Below are 23929 nucleotides of genomic sequence, written 5' to 3'. Positions count from 1 at the left end.
TCATTAGGAGTAACAACTGGGTCTACTGGGTTTGAGGCAGGTCATAACTGATCCTGCAGTTGTGATGGTGCTGCCTGGTGCCTTACATCAGTACAGATTCGTCAGCTGGCGGTGCCGGGCCAGGTGTCATGCCTGGTTAAGGTGGCATAGCGAGTGTGGTCTCGAGGATAAGATACCCATGGGGACCAATATTGCCACTGTGGTGGGAAGGGCATAGGTGGTGCTATCCAGGGGTTTACACACCATAGGACAGGATCCTGAGAGTAGGACGAGATAATTTTTCTATGACCTCTATTGTTTGGGGTCTGAGGGTGGGAGATTTGATATGGTAAAAATTCCCCCTGCAGCCCAGCTGCCTCATCACTGGAGGAAGGCTGTTGGGACCCTGACTGAGCATTTGTAGAGAAGTAGGCATTAAGTAGGGGTGACTGCAGGATAGGTGATACCAGCAAGTCCCTTGACTATGTGAATTGCAATGCTGGAGCTCCTCTGTGAGGTGAGGGCTGTGCAAGAGAAATCTGCTGTGAAGAAAAGTTCCTCTGCACCAGTGTCCTAAGTATTGTTTCACTGCCGGTCAGCTCAGTGGGTGCCGGGAAAGCAATAGCAGCCTGCGGGGGGTCAGGCATGTCAGCATGCGTCAGCACCGCTTCCGTTGCCGTGCCAAATGGTGCCTGAAGCCTCGGCACCAGAGCTTTGCAGTACTGCTGCAGCCACAGGCTGGTTTCGTGTGGCGCCGGAGGAGCCCAGAGCATCGAAAGTGCTCATCCGGGGAAGTGCCGGGAGGGAGGCCGTAGATCTGCTCAGGGAAGTCTTCTCCCTTTGTGGGTGAGAGAACGTGTCAGTTTTTTGAAGTCTTTTTTGTCCTTTTGGGGGGGGAGGGGTGTGCTGTGGCATGCAGTGGAACTGGAGTCGGCACCCAGGTCTGAAGTTGACCCTAAGGATTTTTGAAGGAGCAATTTTATTTTCAGTTCCCTGTCCTCCCATGCCCTAGATTTAAGCTTGCTGCAGTGGGCAAATTTTTGGGGGATGTGCAGTTTGAATGGCCATCTGACAGAGGGATGGCATAATTGCATGTAGAGCAGCGCTTAAAGCCTGGGGAGCCAGGCATGTTTGTTATAGAGGTGGATGGGTGAGATTCTGTGGCCTGCATTGTGCAGGAGGTCAGACTAGATGATCATAATGGTCTCTTCTGATCTTAAAGTCTATGAGTCTATGTCGGAAGCAGCTGCCTCTGACAGGAATGAAGAAAAGAAAAAATAATTTGAGAGAGAAAAAGATAGAAAAGTGGTTACTAAATACTACTGGACAGTAGAGAAGGAACTGAGACTGGTTGCGCACACGTACTATTAAGGTACACTGAGAGCGGGGGCAGGCTCTGCACGTGTGTGACTGGTACAAGTACTGCTGTAAAAATCTCCGAGCGAAGGTACAGGGACACACCAACACCTGGAGTGGAGCACCCACAGGGACCTCTCTCAATATTCTAATATAATTGAACAGTATTAAGTGCTACAAAGCAGGACTGTGGTGAACTGGGAAAGCTATGGGAAGGATGGAACAAGAGTTCCAGCTCTTCCCTGCACTGAGCTTGCAGTTTTCCTTTTTAGAGTGTCTCAACATGAGACTTAAATAACTAATCCCAAAAGTGAACAGGGAATTTCCATTGCAATCACCAGAGGGCAGCTGGCTTTTCAGTTCCAATTCAGGTTCCATCACATTCACACACAGGAAGTGACAGAAGGAGCAAGTGGGGCAGAGAAAATATAAAATACCCCAACTTACCCGCACTGCAGCTGGAAGCAAGATGCCTTGGATCTCAGCTCTCCCATCTGACACCCTGCATCTTACTGTATCGCAAATGTGTGCTGGGAGGTGGGTGAACCAAAGAAGTGGGTCCCCACAGAACTTGATATGATTTTTAATTATTAAGCTGCCTGCAGAATACAGGGCACCAGTAACAGCAAGGAAACCAGAAAAGGAGAAATGGACAACCACCTCACACAATGCTCCCTGCTGCTTAATCACATAGATGTGCAGATGGCATATGTAAAACTTTAACCCTTTAAACCCTTCTCTATTTGCAGCATTCTATAGAAGGGAAATGGTAAGATTTGCAGCTAGCAAAAGGAAGGTGTGCATGTGGACGCAGGTAGATGCATGGTTTAATGTGTGTGTGTGTGTGTGTGTGTGTGTGTGTGTGTGTGTGTGTGTGTGTGTGTGTGGAGTAGGTGGAGCACTTGCCAGTTAAACAGGCAGGAAAGCATAAAGTGGTACAGTTAGCGGGACGGGTGGTTCAAGGAGTATTCAACATTCTGGAGGAGACTGGCCACTAGGAGTGGAGTCATGGCACTTACAAGAGAGGAGTCAGGCAATTAGGACAGGCGCTGGGTGGGAATGTGGCTGAGCTTGGCTGCAGGCAGACAGGGATCAGACAGCTCTTTTGGGAGCATTAGCAGCAGGATCAGCACATGCTGGGTGGAGGTGCTAAATAAAGTTCAACCACCAACCCACACAAGAATGAGAACTTTCTTCTCCCAGGCCATTACAGTCAGGAATCTTATACTGATTTCAAATAAAGAGGTTCTGTTAGCCCCACAGGATCTATCTTGCTGCTGTGGAATGGAGGCTTGTTTCAGGGACCTTTACAGTTGTAAGACCCTCTCCCGAGTGACAGTGAACTTGTAAATGTAGGCCTTAATGCCTGACTGAAGCCAAAGCCTGATGGAATAGGTATCCTGGTTTCCCCCTCCCACTCACATAGCATGGCCTTTGAACAAGGGGCTCCTGTGGTAAAAAAAATGGTTACTAATGTTATGTAACCATTGTTGTTCAAGATGTATTTCACATGTCCATCCCACTCATGGTTTGCAGTGACCACAAATAGTTGGATTGGTAAATTGACCTGTTTAGTCCTGTCTACATGGAATGCCAAAGTTTTTCTAACATCTAGGGTGTGTTAGTGTTGCACCTCCCTATTGACATGTGGTTTGGGGTAAAATGTAGGTAAATATGACATGAAAATTAGATACTACATTAGAATAGAATCTCAGATGACAGCAGAAATTTATTTTATCCTTATAAAGGCAGTTTGGATGCAGTTCAGCAACCCTCCTGACCAAAGTGATGGCTACTAAGAAAGCCAACTTTAGTGATAGATACAGCAAGGAAAATGTTGCTAGAGGTTCAAAATGGAGGCCCCATGAATCTTGACTAAACTAAGATCAAGTCCCAGGGGGAAGGAAGGGGAGACAGGCTCCCTTAGCTAAAAGGCACAACTTTCCCAGGCCCTTCAAAAATCTGACTGTCATATTGTTAGAAAAAAATAGTTATCCATGAGGATGGAAAGCTGATACTGCTGCCAAGTGGACCTTGAAAGCAGTAACTGCCAACCATTGCTGTTGTCGGTGTAATAGTCCAGGATATGCAAGATTGAGCACTGCATTGGTGAAACTCCAGATTAATGAGACCAGAGGGAAAAAATGTTTCCACTTTGACATATAAGTAGACCTGGTGGAAGGCTTTCTACTATTTAACAAGACACGGCAAACTTTTCTTCTGAGCAAGACTGCTCCTTAGGAGTTACCCATGGAGCTTCCAAACTGTTAAATGAAGCACCTGCAGCTTCAGGAGGACTGTGATTTTGGGAGATTAAGTCTGGGTCCAATGGAAGCAAAACTGGAACCTCCCCTGACAGATGCAGTAGAGTGGAGAATTACTCCTGCTGGGGCCACTAGTATAACCCGAGAGCATGGTCCCATTTGATCTTTACCAACACTCTGTGTACGAGTGTGATCAGAGAAAAAGTGTAGCCGAGCTTGTTCGATCAGGGTAGGTACTGTGACCTTGTAGGAAGCAAGGTTTTGGTCGCAAATAGGTCTATCTGGATACATCTGTGCAGAGAGAGACCACTGTGAGAACAGGCTTTTCCCCTTGACTCGAGGTAATGATCCAGAATATGAGCTTCCCCTAAACATTTTAAGCAGCTTGAGTGTGGATTGCACACAGGCATTGGCCTAACACAAGCGATGCAGGGTTTGAAGTCTGGCGACTGAAGCATCCCTCTGCACAGGGAAATGGAAATCCCAAACCAGGAACTGAAAAAGAAACTAATCGTACCTACGCTCTAAGTACTAATCTACTATAAAACCAAAAAAATTATTATAAATGTTCAACAAAATACACTAAAAATTTACTAAGGCATGCCAAGCAATTCCAATGACTGTCACAGGCAGTATGAAGCAACTGAGGAGGCTCTGGGGAAGGCTGGACCCTTTATACCAGCATACAGTGGCATGCAGCAGAGGGCACTCAAACTGCCCTGATGGGTACCACTGAGGGGAAAAATTTCCAACAACTGCAGGTGGGGCACATTCACACAAGGGTGGAATGTGCAATCACTCAAAGAAGGGGATACACAGTTTGGTTGTGACAGCAGGAGGGTAGTCCCAGGGAGGGGATATTACAGCTGCTTTGTGACAACTGTACACTGGCTGTGTTGGCACAAAGTTGACACAACAAAAGCATGTCTGAATTTTTCAGTAGCGTCCAGCATGCTTTTGGGTGCTGTAAACAAATCAAGTGTACTCATAACAGCAGCTACCATTTTGTTATTTAAGTGCTGAAAGATCAAAGTTAGTAGTTCAGGCTGTTTTAAAAGTAAACATGGAAGAGACACATCTACCTTTCATTTGTTTTGTTTTTTGGAAGTTAAATCACTTTTATTTGTGAGGAACGTCACCCACACTGCACATTTTCATATAGATCTTACAAAGGAAAGCAGAAATTTCTCCTCCCCGTGTCCTGAAATTAAACAGGACTGGCACAAAAACAAAAAATCCCTCATCACACCTGGGAGGTTTTAGCACCAGCGTCCAGTAAAAAAGCTTTTGACTTAAAATTTCATTTCTTTGGTTGGGGTTTCCCCCCCCACCTTCTCTTTTCTTAGTTTGGTACCAAAAGAAAAACTGGAGGGGAAATTATATATATATAATAGCGAAATGGTGAAATTTTAAAAAACCCCGCAGTTGCCGTGGAAGCTGGGGAGGTCGCTCTGACTCTCACTCTCTCTCTCTTTCTATGCATCTGTTGCAGGCGTTCCCTGGATCTCGGCTGCTGGTATATTTTTTATTTCTCTTAAGTTCCGATGTTTCAAATCTTCATTGTTTTTGTCACTTGTTTTCATTTTATTGCTTGGATCTTTCTTTGGTGTTATTTTTGTTATTACACTTTAGGACACCTGTAGAAAAGGTCAAATTAAACAAGTGATTTCTTTATTTAATTCTTCAAATACTCCCCCCTCCATTAACTCCTAGGCCTTGTCTGCACTAACTTTTAACCAAGTTTGTAGCTACATCAGCACGGAATATGGTATAAAACAATAAACCTGTAAGATTGTTGGCTCTAAGCACAACTTTTATCCTTGTACAACACTGTTAGTAGCTGTGACCAGTCACAGTGTGCTTCCCTTCTCAGTGACCTTGTCTGGCACATGATTGTCTACTTGTAACCAGTTAAATCTCATTTAGTTTGCAATGTAGACAGGACCCCCACTTCCCAACAACGCTTGTATAACCAGTTGGTTGATCCACCTTCCTCCTCAAGATATTTGAGTGGGTGGCCATCCTGCAGTGCACTGCACTGCATTCCAAGCTGCTGGTGCTGCTCTACGTGCATGTCCGCCAGGCGCTCTGCCCCCTGCTGAGGTGCTATGCGACAGTACCAGATATTCCCAAAATGCACCGACACAAACAGTGAGGCAGTGTAGCAAGTACAGACACAAAACACTATTGACACATGTCTCATGACCTAGTTACAAAGATACTGTTGAGTCTGTTATATGCGTATTGTCTAAAAACTGTGATGGAAAACTGATTTTACTGGAACAGTGTGTATCTCAATACAATCATAAAACAGTTTGATATTCCTTCTATGGACAGAAAGAAAAGCATGGCCTCATGTTATGCAATGATGGTACACAGGCCTTTAAATATCAGGGGACCTAACCCATCTCTGATGCAATTCCTTTGATATCACTGCAGTTATGCCAGGCTTTAATTTGGCCCCAAGGCTGAGCCCTGAGAAAAATCTTCAGGATTGCTCCTGATAGATTCTATTCTGAGATGAAATCTCTCTTGCAGCCATGTTCCTCACCCCTATTCCTAATATCTGGTCTTCCACCCACACCTGAGTCCTAGATGAAGTGTGGGTTGGATACGAGCATGGGGACAGACCCCAAAACAGAGAAAAATAATTTTTAGGAAAATAAGGATGAGCAGATTGGACTTCAAGTGTCAAGAAAAAGTAATCTCCACCTGGAAATGCCTCTGGGATTGGGGCAGGGGACCCTGCACACGCAGCAAAAGGAACGGCGGAAGATTACAGAATCATTTCTGTGTTACGGAATATAATTGTGGCGCTAACATCCCAAGGCTCCATGGCTGCCATCAAATAAATGCAACTCCCTCTAGCTGCAGTGTCTGAGAGGTTATTGTCAGGTGCCTTTTGTGAGCCTGTCCTGGAGATAGACAGCCCTGTCAATGTGAAAAGGGGAAATTAAGATGGTAGTGGCTTGCCAATTACTAGGCCATAGAGCAGTGGTCTCCAACCTTTTTATGCCCAAGATCACTTTTTGAATGTAAGGGCAACCCAGGATCTACCTCGCCCCTTGCCCGAGGCCCTGCTCCTTCCCCAAAGCCCTGCCCCACTCACTCCATCCTGCCAGCTCCCCGTCATTCACTCTCCCCCACCCTCACTCACTTTCACCAGGCTGGGGTAGGGGTTTGGGAGGGGGTGCGGGCTGTGGGTTGGGGCCGAAGGGTTTGCAGCGTGGGAGGAGGCTCTGGGCTGAGCCTGGGGCAGGGGGTTGGGGTGTAGGAGGGGATGTGGGCTCTGGGAATGAGTTTGGATGCAGGAGGGGGCTCTGGGCTGAGGCAGAGTATTGAGGTGCAGGAGGGGGTTCAGGGTTCTAGCTCTGGGAGGAGGATCAGGGCTGGAGCAGGGGATTGGTGCAGGAGGGGGTTTGGGATGCTGGCTCCAGGAGGGGGCTCAGGGTTGGGGTGCTGCCTCCTGCCAGGTAGCACTTACTTCCAGCCGCTCCCAGTTGGTGGTGGAGCGTGGCTGCCACTAAGGCAGGCTCCCTGCTTGCCTCGGCCCCACGCTGCTCCTGGAAGGGGCCAGCGCACCCCCTGCATGCTGCCCTCTCTGCAAGCACCGCCCCTACAGCTCCCATTGGTGACAGCTCCCCGTTTCCAGCCAATGGGAGCCATGGGGGCGGTGCTTGCGGGCAGGAGCAGTGCAGAGGGAGATCCCTGGTACCCCTGCCCTCAGGGCTGTGCTGGCTGCCTCTGGGAGCAGTGTGGGTTGGGGCGGGCAGGGAGCCTGTCTTAGCAGCAGCCCCACCAGATAGTGTGATCGACCGGGACATCCTCTAGGATCGACCAGCCGATTGCAAACGACCGGTTGGTTACCACGCCATAGAGCAAAGGAGAAAATTTTGCTCAAACTCTGGATTTTCCTATATTCCTTACCTGAGGGATGGTAAAGGTGCCTCGGGAGCCGGACATTATTCAGCACTGCTCTGCTCGGTCACTGGAGCAGGGTTCTCAGCAGGTGTTTCGGCCACCTTGATCTGACAGAACAAAGTTGCATGGAGTAGGCAAAGTGATGATTTCCAGCCCCTTCCTCCATTCAGTATTAGTATCAGCAGGCATGAAAGTAACTGAGGACACGGGGTGGGTTGGCTCTGGCCCCCGGAAGGGGCGGGACCTCTGGCAAAAGGGGTGGGGCTGGGATCAGCATCCCCCAGCCAGCACTTCCAGGCCACCTGTCTCGTGCTGCCCAAGGCTCCGTGTTGATTTAAAGGGTCTGGAGCCTCAGGCCCTTTTAAATCGCTGGCCCCAGGGCAATTGCTCCCCTTGCCCACCCACCCCCCAAGTCAGTGGCTGGGTGGGGGAGCGGGGCAGGCGCCAAAGGGGCATCCTTAAAGCGCTGCCAGCACTTTAATATGGGCTGGGTGTGGGCCGGTGCGCATACCCATGAGTATCACTTTCACCCCTGAGTATCAGTAATTGAGGCTTGGAAATCCCAAGAAAAATGAATCCTCAAATATTGACCATAGTAGAGTTTTGTCTTTAGCACACTACTTCCAATTCAGCTACAGCATGGAGGGAGATCAGCTGTCTCATGTGGTTTGGGGAATGAAACTCAGAGCCTTTCATCACTAAGCTTCTTGCTGGACTCTGCAACTAGACCCTGTTTGAAGAGCGATGGATGGCTCAGAGGGAGTGGGGAAAGGCAATGGAGTTCCATCACCTAAAGGACACTGGTTCCAGTTCAGGAATGGTCAACAGTTATTCCCATCTGATGGCTGTTTACCATCCCGTGTGAAATGAGTTGTTGGTTCTTGAGCAAGTTTCTAGTAGGACAGGTGATTACATCAAATACAACCACCCTCACATTTAGCACCAGTTTTGGCAGCCTCAACACGTAACTATGATATCCCCTGCCCAAGTCTTTCAACACAGGGTTAGGCACATGGGCAGCAGGTGAGGGAAGCCAATAGCTACAGAGCTGTCTTAGGTGTACATGTTGGTAGCACCAGTCCCAGAACTCAATATACTTCTCCCCATTGCCAGGGATGCTCTCACCTCATTGCCATCTTGGGATGGAGCATTAGGCGGGCGGGGTCGGCGCCGATAATTGTATGGGCGCCGGTATCCACGACGGGATGGCTGCTGGCTCATAGCATTAGCCTCGTGCTGGTTCTCCTTGTTTTCAACCTCTCCGACCACTGGTGCAGGGCGTGGACGTGGGGGTCCCCTGAACAGGGGGCGATACAGAGAAAATAGGTATTTAAAAAACCCAATAATTGCTACCAGTAGAACCTCCCCAGGTGATAAGAGCCATCTCAAGCAAGTTCCCTTTGAACTCTATCAGACCAAACTTTAACTGGATTCAGCTGTGAATCAGAGATGGTGCAGACCCATGAATTCATCCAATCCATCTCGCTGCAACAACAAAGGACAAGATACCCACCCCAACCCCTTGTAGGCTTCCTTTCCTACCCTACAACACCACTTTTGGAGAGTGTCAAGCCAATACAATTGAAAACGGTGACCAAAAATATGTACTGCCCACCACCCAGTTTCCATTAGTTACGTGGCTTAAGCCATCCTGACCCTCACCATAGGAACTAGGGGCCAATACAGCTTTCCAAAAATAGAGGTTTAACAGCAAAGCCTCAATCACTCTGGATTTACAGCAGGGCAAAATCCTGCCCACTGATCTCACACAGAAAACAGTATGGAATTACTCTGGCTTCAAATGTAGGAGTCAGTGATGTCATCCCCATAGGAGGAGCACACAGAAAGGATATGGACTAATAATAAGTCCAAGGTGTGCGAGGCTTGTGTTTTGGCGCTAAAGGACAATGATTCTAGTCCCAGTTCTAACAGAATGAGTGTGATTCATGCTGAGTCTGTGTGAAGAATGTGGCGTCATTACAGCTGAGTAGAAGATCTGACCTTACTCCAGATGAATGCAGTTCAGGACCTCTTATCTCACACTCACCATTCATGCCCTCTTTGTGGGATGAATGAGACACATCCAGGACAAGCATCTAAATGGTCCTTTCAAATTGGAGGGGCTTAGTTCATTAGAAGTGGGGCCAAGTCTCAAAAAGAAGTTTGGTGGTTTCCAGGTTCAAGCCTTGGATGAAAATTAGTCAAGTCTTGATTTTACCTAAACCTGTTTGTTGCACCAGTCCTACTCATGAAACCAAAGAGGACTCAGAGATCTCCTCAACCAATATGGTGGAAGCTCCACTGAGAATCATTTAACACTAGGATTGGAGAATTTCCTGCTGAGTGAAGGGAACAATCTTATATTGCCAGTGGAAGATGGAAAACATGTAACCCAAAAAGAGTCCATGAACTTGCTGTTGGAAGGCACCAGTGCTCATGTGAAATCCACCTGACCTGTCACTCTGTTATTTTTATCCCAGTCATCTAACCGGTCATTTTGTTTTCTGAGAGGGGAGTGAAAAGTTCTCTAACCTCTCCCAAAAGCACTCTGATGAGTTCCCCCCTTTAAAAGCACTACATTTTCTGACACGAATGTCAAGAATAACTCTGCAATAACTCTCCTTGACCCCTGCCCCCAGTCAGTTAACTTGAGCATTCAACAAATTTAGGGAAGACACTGTGGAATAAGCTGAAGTTTGAATTTAAAGCACAATAGCTATTCCAGACTCTTATTCCACAGTAAGAGTGCCTTTGTGCAGTTTAGCTTAATCCACTTTCCCAAACTGATTTAATTTAAGACTTGGAAGTGGATTAAGCTAAACCACATGAAGGCACTCAGTGTGGAAGAAGTGTACATAAAAGGAAACTGTTGTAGGATAGCCATTTCCCCATGCAGACAAGTCTTTAATCTTGAGGTCCTCCCTCACACCTAGCCAACCCCAAGTCCCTGCAGAAAGTGTCAGAACAGCAGGATACTACAGAGTAATTGCAATGCCCTGATTAAATATCAGGACTCTAACTGTCCTTATAGATCTTGAAGAGTAAGACTCAAATAGTCTGTCTACACTGCAAAAAAACCCACAGCAGCAAATTTTAGAGTAAAGTGGAGCTCACACTACAGGGCTAAAAAAAGCAAGTGTAGTTGTTCCAGCTTGGGCTGGAGCCCAACTCTGAAACCCAGCACAGGTGGAGGGTCTCAGAACTCAGGCTCTAGCCTGAGATTTGCTGCTGTGTTGGGTTGTTGGTTTTTTGGGGTTTTTTTTTGGTGCAGTGTAGACATACAGGAGAACAGGTAATATGTGACACATTTTAGAATGTTGCCAATTGTTGAGACACCAGAGAAGAGGACAGATTATCACATGCCCTTTGTGTGTGTGTGTGGGGGGGGGGGGGACTAGGGTAAGTCCCATCACCCCTCCATCAGCTTCCCCTTTGTAAAATGGTGAGAATGCTTTTTACACACAAATCTTTGTAAAGTATTTTCAGTTCTGGGGAATCTGTACCAAAATGATATTAGGTACTATATAGGCATTGTGACTGCTTTAATCCAGTAGTTTGGATAGGAGGGGGTGTATGGTACATACCTGCGATAGCGTGCGCGATAGGAGGGATTCCGATGGATCTGCTGATGAAGCTGTGCTCCTTCTGGGACCCCATCCTTGATTTCCCCATCACCACCCTAAGACCAAACAAAAGGATTATGGGATGTGTGGGCAGCTGATGGAGGATTTCTAAACTACAGATGGTTGGAGTGAAAGCCAGCTAGTCCTTCCTCTTCTGATCATGGGACATGATATGAGAACAAAGGAGAACATGGTAAAATTAAACAGCCAGTAAATTTAGAACAAATCAAAGGCAATGCACATTCATGCTGCATATGGCTGACCTGTGGAACTCACTGCTGCAGGGCATCAGTCAAATACAGCTAGATTAAAAAAAAAAGAACTGTATAACAACTTTGTCCATTAGAGGAATGGAAACTCATACTTCAAGGTACAAAATAAATCAGTTGCAGCGGACAAGAAGCTTTCAAAGCATTATACAATTAGCCAAGTGCATTACATGGATTTTTCCTTTTTTGGAATTGAAGGAATATCTAATATTCAAGGCAGTATACTTGACTATATGGACCAACGAGCAGAACGGTCAGGAGCAAGATATCAGGACAGATGGACCAATGGTCTGTATGGCAATTCCTATGTATCAAAGAAGGAACAACAACATGGTCAGAAGGCTCTTACTCTGACAAAGTACACGAGCCAGCAATGCCCCTCTTCTTCCTCAAAGGAAACAGATGGTAGAAAAGCCACCTGAGGATGCCTATTCACTGTTCCAGAGAGAGGCAGAAACCTTACCAAAAATCCTTCTGACACGTGCTTGTGAGTGCCCCAATCCAGTGCACCATGTTCTCTTGTATTATTCATCGCAAGAATAGATGCACTATGGGAAGAAAGCTATTGGTGCAAAGATGCTATTTCTAAACACTTTTGGGACCCCAGATATCAATTTGTGTTGAACCGCTCTTGGTTGAAAGCCACTCTCTAGCTCTGTTAAGTCACCTGAAAGGAATGTCCATTGTGACAAAGACTGTTGCAAGAAACGCCAATATTATCCAATCCTACCCAGTCAAAACTATTCCAAACCCAATCTAAACTGTATCTCTTGCCACCCAATGAAGTAAAGCCAATACATACTATGGAGGGTTTGCAGGATTGGGCTTTCAACATAAAATAATTCTTCCAAATCAGTCTAGGGCAATCTATATCAATCCAACTCATGCAGTGCACATTTCGATCTACTCCAACACAGATCAGTGCCCTCCCCCTGTTCCCCCCGCCTCCTGCCTGGGTTCAGGAGGCTGGGAGTGTGTGTGTGGGGGGAGGGGGAGGGGGAAGAGCGAGGACGTGGCACGCAGCCTCCCCCCTCCCTCCTGAACACTGCAGGCAGGAGGCAGGGGAAGGAGGGGGTGGCTGCACGCTGCATCCTCGCTCCTCCCCGCAGCCTCCTGAACGCCACAAGACAGCTGATTTCCACAGGCAGGAGGTGGGGGGAGCAGGTGGGCGAGAGGCACCGGGAGGGTTAGGGGGGCTGTCAGCTCTGCGCAAAGCAGGTGGCCAAACAACGTTATAGCAGAGCATTGCACAATTTTAAACGAGCATGTTCTGTAACGGAGCAGGGATGTAACATCGAAACAACATTAAGCGAGAGGACGTTAAGTGATGAGTTACTGTAATCCATACCAAATCAATCCAATTCAAGTTTATTCAATCCAGGCCACATAAACACAGCATCTCTAAGACAGCCTAACCCAGTTTTCATCAAACAAATGCCAAGGAAATTAGAGATGAAAAAAATCCTATTAGGTCATCTTGTCCACGATGCTGACAAACCAGGATCGTTCCTTTCCCTACTTGGTATTGTCACCCTTCAAATACTTGAAGACGAGTTAACATAGTCTCACTTAATCATTATTTATCAAATCTATAAATATTTAGTTTTTAATCTCTCTTTACAGTACATCTTGCCAGCCCCTTGGTAACATGTCTATCTCACTATTTTATGATACTAAGGTTTATAATTTAAATCTGTATGTCTTGTTACCAAGATTTGCTTATATCATCATAGCACACAGGACATCAGGAAACGAAATACAGAATCTTTTGGTTTTAGGGCACTGATTCTAATTGTGAGTTTGGGGCAAAAGCTATCATCAAAGGCTGCAAAAGAGATGCCAGATATGGAATGATTTTAGTGAGTCTCAACCAGTTCCTAGTTAGTCATTATACCATCACCACATTTAGCATTAACTGAATTTTTAACTTGTGATCTTAGTAGAGGGGCCATGGAGAATGAACTTTCTTCAAGACAGAGGTAAGATACAATAGAAAGGGTAGTTATGTTTGGGAAGCTTGTAGTGCTGCTCCTCAGTGTACCAGATCTGAGGGAAAAAATGGACTTTGGTCTCCAAGAGTTGACAATCTGTGTCTTTTCACTAATGCTTAAACTCATGGGATTGGGATAGGAGGAATATTAAGATATCAGGCCCTTCCTGGGTCTGTTCTTCCTCCAAAGTTTCCTAGAGGCACAGACCTGCACTAAAGACACTTACAGTTTCACATGCTGTGCCTGCATATAGCTATGCCAACTATTTTTAGCAGCCTGACAGGGGCAGCTGCTGAGGTGGAGGAGGGGTGGAGAACAGTAGGGAGTGGAATCAAGACAATGAAAAAACAGTGAGCGAGCATGCAAAAGAAAAGGGTACATCAGGTAATGCCATTTGTTGGTGGAAAAACTGACAGACAGAAAAGTAACTAGGAGGAATCCTCATCAAATGCTGGCTAAATGGATAGTACAGATAGGAGTAATCATCGACAATCTAAAAGGTGTGAACACCCAGGAGGGAGAGACAACTTGGACATTTAGAGTGGTTTGAGATAGAACTATTACTCTTATCCCTTTGGAATAAGAAGGCTCTCAACATACTACAAAACAGGTGACACTAAAATAATCCCATAGTTTCAGAACTCTCCCCTTGCTTTCTTTCTTTAAAATGAACATGGAAGAGCCTATATGGATGTTAGGAGCCCATATTCCCCCCCCACACACACACACACCTTTCATGGGGTGGATGATGTCTGGGCACAGACTGAGTCAAGACAGACAGCTCTAGATCAATAGTTTCCTCCAAGCGAGATCCACTGAACAGCAGATGATCCATAAGAGGCAACATCTTTCAGACTTAGCAGAGGGGATGGCGGGAAGGATGGAGAGCTACTGGCTTGTCCACAAAGAACAAAAAGTTGGAGAACTACTGAAATATGAAGGCTACAAATGCACATAAGAGGCAACAGGTGTCCCATGGCTCCAGCGAACTCCACAGGTCATTGCAGTAGGTGGGAGATTGATGGAAGTGCACCAGCAGAAGACCAACCTAGAAGTTCAGTCACAACTGTGTCTGAATCAGTCCACTGAGAAGCAAATTCACAGACGTAGAGGCAGATGGGGCAGCAAGGGAGAAGGGAACAGAGCAGGGCAGGGGGATAATCATAGTTTCCAGATGCTGTTTTACCTGCGTGCCATCAGCATGGGAATAGACCCGTGAGCGGCGGTCAAAGGTCTGTCCCCCACGGTAAGGTTGGAAGAAGCGCTGCCGGTATTGTGGGCGGCGCAGCTGGTTCCGTGACCCTGGGATATGCCCTTCGGTGATGAGAGGATCCAATCCTTCACTGCTCCCGCTCCCCTCCTCCTCCTCCTCCTCACCCGGGTACTGGCGAAGCAAAGAAACAGAGTGAGAACTAGGAGGAGGAAGGAGGGGGCAGATGTCAAACCAGTGCCTCCCCTACACAAAACCAATGCAATTCTAGATTACACACACACTTGACCACCATATCAGGGAGGAGACAGTCCCTTTCTGTGACTCCAGTGCAAATGCACCAGGACAGCAACATCCAGTTCCAGGCACTGCAGTGCCAGAAAGATGCAATGAGGAGGAAAAAACAAACAAAAAAAAAAAACCCAAGAATGATGAAGGGGTTGGAAGTCCTGATTTAAGAGAGAGGGTGGAAAGATAACATGCAGCCTAACTAAGGAAGAGTGGGGAGGGGCATAATGTGAACATCAAGGAGCAGGAACTGGTTCTAGGGAGAGGAAGGTACCAAGGGACATGATTGGAAGCAAATACCATTTCATCGTTACCTTTGCGTATTTGCCTACTCTGGTCTTTGTACCTTCTTCCATGCTAGCCACAGGCCTGCACTGTACTCCCTTATCCTAGCATGCATACCCACCAAATTCCTCAAGACTCCCTTGCGCTGCAAAGCCCAATCCAGATCAGCAGGCTGCTCCCCTATCCCCTGTAATGGATGTGTGTGCTGCAGACAGATTACTAGAAAAGTCGCACTCCCCCACATCTCTGAGGAGCCAAGACTAGAACCCTAGTACTTCACCTTGAACAATGTAGGCCTGTACCATGTGAACTACAGGAAATCCCCTTTATCAGGCTTAGGGCAGGTCTACACTTGCATCAGCACAGCTGTACCAAGGCAGCTGCACTGCTGTAGTGCTTCTGGTGAAGACTCTCTAAGGCAGTGGTGGGCAACCCACAGCCGGCCCATCAGGGTAATCTGATTGTGGGCCGTGAGACTTTTGCTAGCTTTGACTGTCTGCAGGCACAGCCCCCCGCAGCTACCAGTGGCTGTGGTTCGCCGTTCCCGGCCAATAGGAGATGTGGGAAGTGGCGGCTAGCACGTCCCTGCGGCTACCAATGAAATTTCATTATGACAATATCACTAGCGCTACCAATTTTTCAACTGATCATTTTAGCAATAGCTTCCAGCCAATATACATGGCCCACAATCCCAAACCATTTCCCGTGCCTTTGATACTGGAGAAAAGTCCTGTGACAGCCTACGTATTTGCCAAAACCTTCATCTTTCCCATGACAGCTTCCAAAATGCAATTTAATTTAAAACTCTTGCAGCATATAGAAGAGAAAATTCAGGGTCAGTGTAAAACCTGTGAATTGAATACCAAAATAACTGAGGGAATACTATAACTTGATTGGTCTTTTCATTTGATTTAATTAATTTAGTAAAATCCTCCCCCTTTTCATTTAAATGCAGCTTCTGCAGAACTTCTAGTTTAGACATGGAATCCAGGATTTTACTATAGTTTGTTCCTACTACCATTGAAGTCAATGGCAGAAAACTTGTTACAAACACTTACTACCTCCACTCCATAATCTAGAAGTGACATGCAAAAAAAAAAAAAAAAAAAAAAAAAGTCTCCTTTTTCCTTCTTTAGGGAGGTACAAAGAAAGTAAGTGTGTGTTTCTTCAAAGTGGATTTTATCTTATTTTTAGGCTTTGAAACATCAAGACAATCAAGTCATGTTTTCCCTGTTTTTTGCTAGAGCACTACTACAAGGACCAGTGAATAGGAGTGGTAGCCTTTATTGCCTGCAACTGACAGGAATTAGCTGTTTCTGGTTTTTCACTAGGATCTTCTTCTCAGGTTTTTCTTCAGTCCTGACAAGCAGTTCACACCTTGATTCTCCACACTGTTACACCATGTTTATGCCATTGTAACTCCACTGACTTCAGAAAAGGTGAAGAGTACATAGAAATGATTTAGCAGCGTTAAGAAACAAGTGTATTAGTGTTTTTAGACAATCAAAATAAAATCCTTTCCCCTCACAGTTCCACAGGAGACTGAAGCCTGGATGCCATAATCCCACCAGTTCTTTAGCCATCTATAAAGTCTTCCAGGAGGGAGTAGAAAATACCTGAATTTCTAATATACAAAAAGACACTGTGCGGGGGAGGTCAGGAAAGACAAAAACATTTCAAAATATTCCTCCAGGTTTCTTCCCATTATAGATTATAAAACAGAAAAAAAAGGCACAAGTCCAATTCTTCCACTTTTGCAGTAACATACCAGTTACCTTAATGGATCAGACTCAAGGTCCATCTAGTCCAGTATCCGGTCTCCAGCAGTAGCCAGCATGAGATATTTCAGAAAAAAGGTTAAGAATCCTGCAGCTAGAGTGGGAGGCCTCATCCTAATAGTCAGAGACTGGCTTTAATCATGAAACTGTATATCCCTTTCAAGACCTTCCTTTGAGCATTAATTATTATAACTCTGAATAGTCTTATCCCTATAAAGAAGCTCCCCGATTTACGCAAGCGTTCCTTTATGCCTTTCATAAGCTGAATTTTGCGTAAGTCAGGAATGTATCTCCAACAATTATAAAAAAAAGCTTACGGAACTTTTTCCGTAAGTGCAGATTTACGTAAGTCGGGTTTGCATAACCTGGGGAGCATCTGTAGTGCTATCCCTCTTTGAATCTTTCTAAGTTTTTGGCCTCAAGAACGTCCCCTGAAAGCAAGTTCCACAGTCCAATTATATATTTCCTTTTGTTAGTTTTGAATTTGCCACTTTTCAATTTCAACATCCCCTTGTTTTCCTGTTATGAGACAGGGAAAAACAGAAGCGCGTGCACACAAACACACACTATTTACTTTTATCATGTCTTCTTTTAGTCATCTTCTTTCTAAGGTAAGCCATCCCAATCTTATAATTTTTCCTCGTATGTCAGTCTTTTCCATGCTTATCCATTTTCATTGCTCTTCTGTGAGCTGCTGTATTTTTTGCAATATTGTTTTAGCAGTGAGGTGACCAACACTGCATGCGGTATTCTGCAGTGACCCAGTCCTCAGCTAGGCTATTCCTACTGTGCGGAAAGGCAGAGGCAAACCAATTCAAGATAGATAATCTTAAAATTTAAACTTTAAAAAGGAAAAACCCAGAAATTTGGTAAGGACAACAATACTGCTCTACAGCCAAAATGCTTCTGAAATAAATGTAGTCAAACTTTACTAATTCTGGGTCACTGAGAACGAAAATGATGCTTAAAATTGTTGATTGGCTCTAGTTTTCAAGTTATGCTATTGGGTCAGTATATACGACCCTTGACTTGGGAATAGCGGAGGATAAGTGAGTTATAAAGGGAAGGAATCTCAATTGAAACCAGAAATGACTAAAATACATCTTTGACTGGATCTATGAATAAATCTATGACTGGGTTTGGACAGTACTTGCTCTTTAGGCAAAACAATGAATGATGCAATCCGAAGCTGGTATTGCGTCATACATGATATGAATTGCATCATGTTATTCCTAGAAGTCATGGATGATGCAATCATAACGAAGCTTACATCACTCTGCTGAACAAATTGCCCTATATCAGCTCTAGAAATCATACAGTGTCGTGCTCTCTTATTTGTCAGTGTTTTATTTTGCAAAGGGACACATTTCTGTTTAGCCAAAGTGAGCAGAAATGCCTGGTACTTGTGTGAACAGTGCAGATAACTTCTGCTATGTTTGTGGTGAAGTGACTTTTGCATCACAAAAGCGCAGTCTAACCACTATGGTTAAGAAAGCCTATGACCTTTATTTTGGCTGCAAAATTAGAGATCAGGACAAGAGGTGGGCCCCACATATATGCTGCAACACTTGTGCAACAAATCTTCGCCAGTGGTTGAACAGGAAAAGGAAATCTATGCCTTTTGCAGTGCCAATGATTTGGAGAGAGCCAACAGATCATACCAGCAATTGTTACTTCTGCATGGTGTCTCCAGTTGGGAAAGGTGTGTCAAAGAAGAAAAAGTGGACTGTGCATTATCCAAACATTCCATCAGCTATACGCCCAGTACCCCACGGAGAAGGGCTGCCGGTTCCTGATGCACCAGAATCATTCTCACTTGAGTCAGACGAGGAAGAGGAAGAGGATGAAACTTCTGGTTCTGAACCATCAATGTCACAGGACCCACATTTTCTCCCATCCTCCTCCTCATAACACAAGGTGAACTGAATGACCTTGTCAGGGATTTAGAACTACCCAAGAGTAAGGCAGAGCTGTTGGGCTCCAGACTACAGCAGTGGAATCTCCTGGCAGGTGATGTTAGGGTTTCCATGTTCCGTGACCGTCAAAAGGATCTTGTTCCATTCTTCTTCATGGAAGGTGATCTTGTAGCCTGGTGTGATCGATGGTGTGATGGCAGCCCTCAACATCGTTCACGATCCAGATGAGTGGAGACTGTTCATTGATTCATCGAAGACGAGTCTTAAAGCTGTTTTACTGCATAATGGCAATGTTTTGCATCAATTCCAGTTGGTCATGCAGTCCATATGAAGGAAACCTATGACAACATGAAACAACTTTTGAGGTGCATAAACTATGACCAACCTGAGTGGCAGCTTTGTGGCGATTTGAAGGTTGTTGCTCTCTTGCTTGGTCTGCAGACTGGATACACAAAGTACTGCTGTTTTCTCTGCGAATGGGATAGTCGTGCAAGAGATTCCCACTACATCAAGAAAGATTGGCCACTCCGACAGTCATTGAAGCCTGGAAGGGAAAGTGTTCAGTATCCACCACTTGTTGAATCAAGGAAGATTTTGTTACCACCCTTACACATCAAGCTGGGTCTGATGAAGAACTTTGTCAAGGCCATGGACAAAACACAAGCAGCTTTCAAGTACCTCTGTGGAAAATTTCCAAGGTTAAGTGAAGCTAAGATAAAGGAAGGTGTCTTTGTTGGTCCTCAGATTCGTGAACTTCTTCGAGATGATGCATTTGACCATGCACTGCGTGGCAAGGAAAAGATGGCATGGAAAGCCTTCCGGTTAGTGGCAATAAATTTTCTCGGAAACAAGGCAGACAACTACAGGTTGTTGGTGGAAAACCTCCTCAAGGCATACAAAAGCCTTGGTTGCAACATGTCACTAAAGATACATTTTTTGCACTCTCATCTAGATTTTTTTCCACCAAACTGCGGAGCAGTGAGCGAGCACGCGAGCGATTTCACCAGGACATTGCAACAATGGAGAAACGCTATCAGGGCAAATGGAGCCCATCAATGCTTGCAGACTATTGCTGGACAGTGACAAGAGATGCTCCATTTAATGAATACAAGAGACAAGCCAAGAAGCGCCGAGTAGACACTGAATAGGACTAAACTATGTACATAATAGTTTTTTGCCTTTTGTTTCATAATAAATTTTAGTTTAAAAATCAGCAAAAGGGTTATATAAGTGTTACATAAACAGGACAGGTGAAATATTATCATGTAAAGCAACCATAAACACATGAAAAAAACCTAGGTTTACAATTTATGATTAAAACTCTACTATCTACACAATATACATAGACATAAAATGTAAAAACTTAAATACCTTAGAAACAGTAGCCAATCAGTTGTTTTAATTGTCATATTTGAATTCAGCACATCAAAATACATAATAAATAGCACATTTTATCTCTGAAGCAGACGACTTCTCAAAAAATTGTAGACCAGTGTAACAGAACACTAATATAAAGTAAAAAATCCTTGCTTAGGAAAATAAACTGTAAAGTACCATCACAACAAAATAAATTTGTTAATACCATGCTGTGTCGCCCCAAGAAAAGAATCAGCTCCTCCTCTCCCTGAGCATCACCCCAGTTATCCCAGCACCTTCAACTCTCTCTGGCTTGCGATGCTCCTTTGCTTTGACACTCCAATGACCACATCGCTTTCCTCTGGTCCACTTGTGAACAATAGCTCCTCTACCTGGACAGCCACACTCATTCCCAAAGCGCCCAAACCGTGTTCCCTGTCAAAGTCCCAGTGGTCAACCTCATCATTCACATGGAGGTATGCCCCTCATGTCCAGGCTCCTTGCACACCACATTTCAGCCAGCTAGCTTCCTCTGGCAAATCCCTTTTACCCCAGCACCGCCTCTTTTTGTTGTCTCCTCCTTTAACTGCCTCCCAACTCCTTCCCCCTCTTTCAGCAATCTCACTGCCAGTCTCTCTCCCAGGACAGCATTCTATGCTACTGCATCACAGCTGCGGGCCTTATCCCTCTTGATTGAAACTGCAGGAGGGGCTAGTCCCAGGGCCAGGGCAACTACAATTCCAGATGAAACATATCACTGATTCATGTAATGGCATTATATGCCATTTCTTATGCAATTTGTTCTCCTTTGACTGCAGCTGCACACTGAGTAGAGGTCTACACTGAGTTGTCTACCATGATGTCCAGGCCCTTTTCTTGTGTAGGATAGTTAAATTAACATTTGCCCTCATGTTGCCCATTTACCTAGCTTGGTCAAGTCTATGTAGTTCCTCACAGTCCTCTCTGTTTCTGACTAACCTAAATAAAAGACGGTTACTCACCTTTGTATCTGTTGTTCTTTGAGATGTGTTGCTCATATCGATTCCAAATTAGGTGCGTGTGCGCTGTGTGCAAGATCATTGGGAGATTTTCACTCTAGCAACACTCGGTGGGTTGGCTGAGATGCCCCCTGGAGTGGCATCTTTATGGCACCGGATATATGCCCCTGCCTCAGTTCCTTCTTGCCAGCTACTCTGACAGAGGGGAAGGAGGGCGGGTTTGGAATGAATATGAGCAACACATCTCAAAGAACAACAGTTACAAAGGTGAGTAACCGTCTTTTCTTCTTCGAATGCTTGCTCATATCGATTCCAATTAGGTGACTCCCAAGCCTTACCTAGGCGGTGGGATTGGAGTGAGATGTCGCGAAGTGAAGGACCACTGAACCAAATGCAGAGTGGATGCAGTCGCAGCCTGGCATGCCTGGTCACAAACGTGCAAGAGGCCGTGTGTCCCAGGAGGCATAGGCACGTTTTCACAATCGAGGTCAGGAAGCTTTGCAGGCTGTGGACAATGTTCACCAGGGATTGGAAGTGTGCTTCTGGCAGAATTGCCCGGGCTAGGCCTGACTCTAATACTGCTCCTATGAATTCTATCCTCTGGGTTGGTACCAGAGTGGATTTCACGACATTGAGCAGGAGGCCCAGCTGAATGAACATATTCATGGTGAGCTGAACATGGGACCGCACATAATCCCTGGAGCGACCCTGAATAAGCCAGTCATCAAGATATGGGAACACTTGGACCCGTTGTCGACAGAGGAAGGCAGCTATCACAGCCATGCATTGGTAAATACCCTGGGGGCCATGGATAAGCCAAAAGGAAGCCCAGTGAATTGGAAGTCCTGTTGATTGACCACAAAGCGAAGAAAGCATCTGTGCACTGGGTAGATCGCAATGTGGAAGTAGACATCCTTTATGTCGAGGGCGGCGTACCAGTCTCCAGGATCTAAGGAAGGAATAACGCTCCCTAGTGAGACCATGCGGAACTTCAACTTTACCATAAATTTGTTGAGTCTGCGTAAATCCAGAATGGGCCGAAGCCCGCCCTTGGCCTTGGGGATTAGGAATTAGCAGGAATAAAAACCCTTGCCCCTTGACTCTCCCGGAACCTCCTCTATCGCTCCCAAAACCAGGAGTGATTGGATCTCCTGTAGAAGGAGGTTCTCGTGAGAAGGGTCCCTGAAGAGGGACGAGGAAGGCGGGGGGGGGGGGGGAGCAAATTGGAGGGAGTATCCCCTTTCCACCGTGCTTAGGACCCAACGGTCTGATGTTATGTAGGACCACGCACGGAGGAAATGGGAGAGACAATTTTGGTAAGGCAGGGAAGGATCCTGAATGGAGACTGGCGCTTTGTCCTCAGGCACACCTTCAAAAGTTCTGCTTAGGCCCTGCCGATGGCTTGGGAGGGCCCTGGACTTGGCTGGCTTGGCGTCCAGTTTGTTTCTTTTTACCACCTCGGCCACATCTTCTAAAGAAATCCTGTCTCGGCCGAGGGTATGATACATGATAATTCGAGTCCTTCAGACTCTGCAGCCTCGAGTCTGTCTTCTCAGAGAATAGGCCCTGGCCATCAAAGGGCACTTCCTGGAGGGCCTGCTGTAACTCTGGTGGTAAGCCAGAGACCTGCAGCCACGAGATGTGGCGCATGGCTATGCCCGAGGCCAGGGTCCCTAGCTGCCAAGTCTGCCGCGTCCAGAAAATCTTGTAGGGAGGTTCTGGCCACTTTCTGGCCCTCCTCTACTATAGCCCCAAATTCCTCTCTGGACTCCTGTGGAACGAACTCCTTGAATTTTTTCATAGAGTGCCACGAATTATAGTCATATCGGCTCAGGAGTGCCTGCTGGTTGGCCACACTGAGCTGCAAGCCTACGGCCAAGTACACCTTGCACCCAAACAAGTCTACGCGTCTAGCGTCCTTTGATTTAGGCGCCGGGGCCTGCTGACCGTGCCACTCCTTCTCGTTAACAGAAACCACAACAAGGGAGCACGGTTGGGGGTGCATATAGAGGTACTTGAAGTGCTTTGAAGGGACAAAGTATTTCCTTTCCACCCCCTTGGCCGGAGGTGGAATAGAGGCTGGTGCTTGCCAGATTGTCTTGGCATTGGCCTGTATGGCTCATGATAGGGAGGACAACTCTGGATGGTGCCTCCGTGGACAGAATGTCCACCACAGGGTCCTCTAGCTCTACCACCTCCTCTACCTGGAGGTTCATATTGCACACCACTCTGTGGAGCAGTTCTTGGTGGGCGCGGAGGTCCATAGGAGAAGGGCCCGAGACCATATTCCCCCCACTGCCTCATCAGGCGAGGACGAGGAAGATACCCCCAGGACTAAGGGATCCTGCGCGAGGTCCTCTTGTGGAGGATCTTGTTGCTCAAGGTGGGCAAGGTGCACTGGCGCTGGAGCAGTCGCCTCAGAGCCTCTGGCAGGGGAGACAGTGGCCTCCGGTACTCAGGGCTCTGAAGGCGTGGAACGGGAAGCCCCCGAAGGAGCCTGATGGTATGCCCAGGGGGGTCCAAAAGGACCACTGTGGGGGTTCGTGGCCCAGTTCCTGGCCTTCTTCTAGCCACTGGCCTGTACCGCCTTCGCCCTGGTCCTGGGCATGATAGCCACCTTGCGAGCGCGACGACGCAGAGGCGGAGCGGGATGGCCAAGGCGGTGCTGTACACACCGGTGCCGAGTACCCGGTGC

The 23929-nt window shown here is 46.4% G+C and overlaps 1 protein-coding gene across 2 annotated transcripts in view; it reads right to left on the bottom strand.

Moving 5' to 3' along the window:
• Positions 1 to 4687: 4687 nt before the first annotated feature.
• The window catches only part of YBX3 (Y-box binding protein 3), a 42017-nt gene continuing 22775 nt past the window's right edge, over positions 4688 to 23929 (bottom strand). Inside the window, exons 6-10 of one of the 2 annotated variants that reach the window (XM_039535045.1) lie at positions 14590 to 14787; positions 11105 to 11199; positions 8646 to 8817; positions 7527 to 7627; positions 4688 to 5236 (exon numbers count right to left, since the gene is read on the bottom strand). In XM_039535045.1, coding sequence (XP_039390979.1) covers positions 7562 to 7627; positions 8646 to 8817; positions 11105 to 11199; positions 14590 to 14787 — 531 coding nt within the window. In that variant the 3' untranslated portion in view covers positions 4688 to 5236; positions 7527 to 7561. The remainder of the gene's footprint in view (positions 5237 to 7526; positions 7628 to 8645; positions 8818 to 11104; positions 11200 to 14589; positions 14788 to 23929) is intronic. The other variant, XM_039535054.1, reaches the window with a different exon arrangement.

Source organism: Mauremys reevesii, linkage group 1, assembly GCF_016161935.1.
Source record: "Mauremys reevesii isolate NIE-2019 linkage group 1, ASM1616193v1, whole genome shotgun sequence".
NCBI lineage: Eukaryota > Metazoa > Chordata > Testudines > Geoemydidae > Mauremys > Mauremys reevesii.
This window is presented reverse-complemented; position numbering and strand designations above follow the sequence as displayed.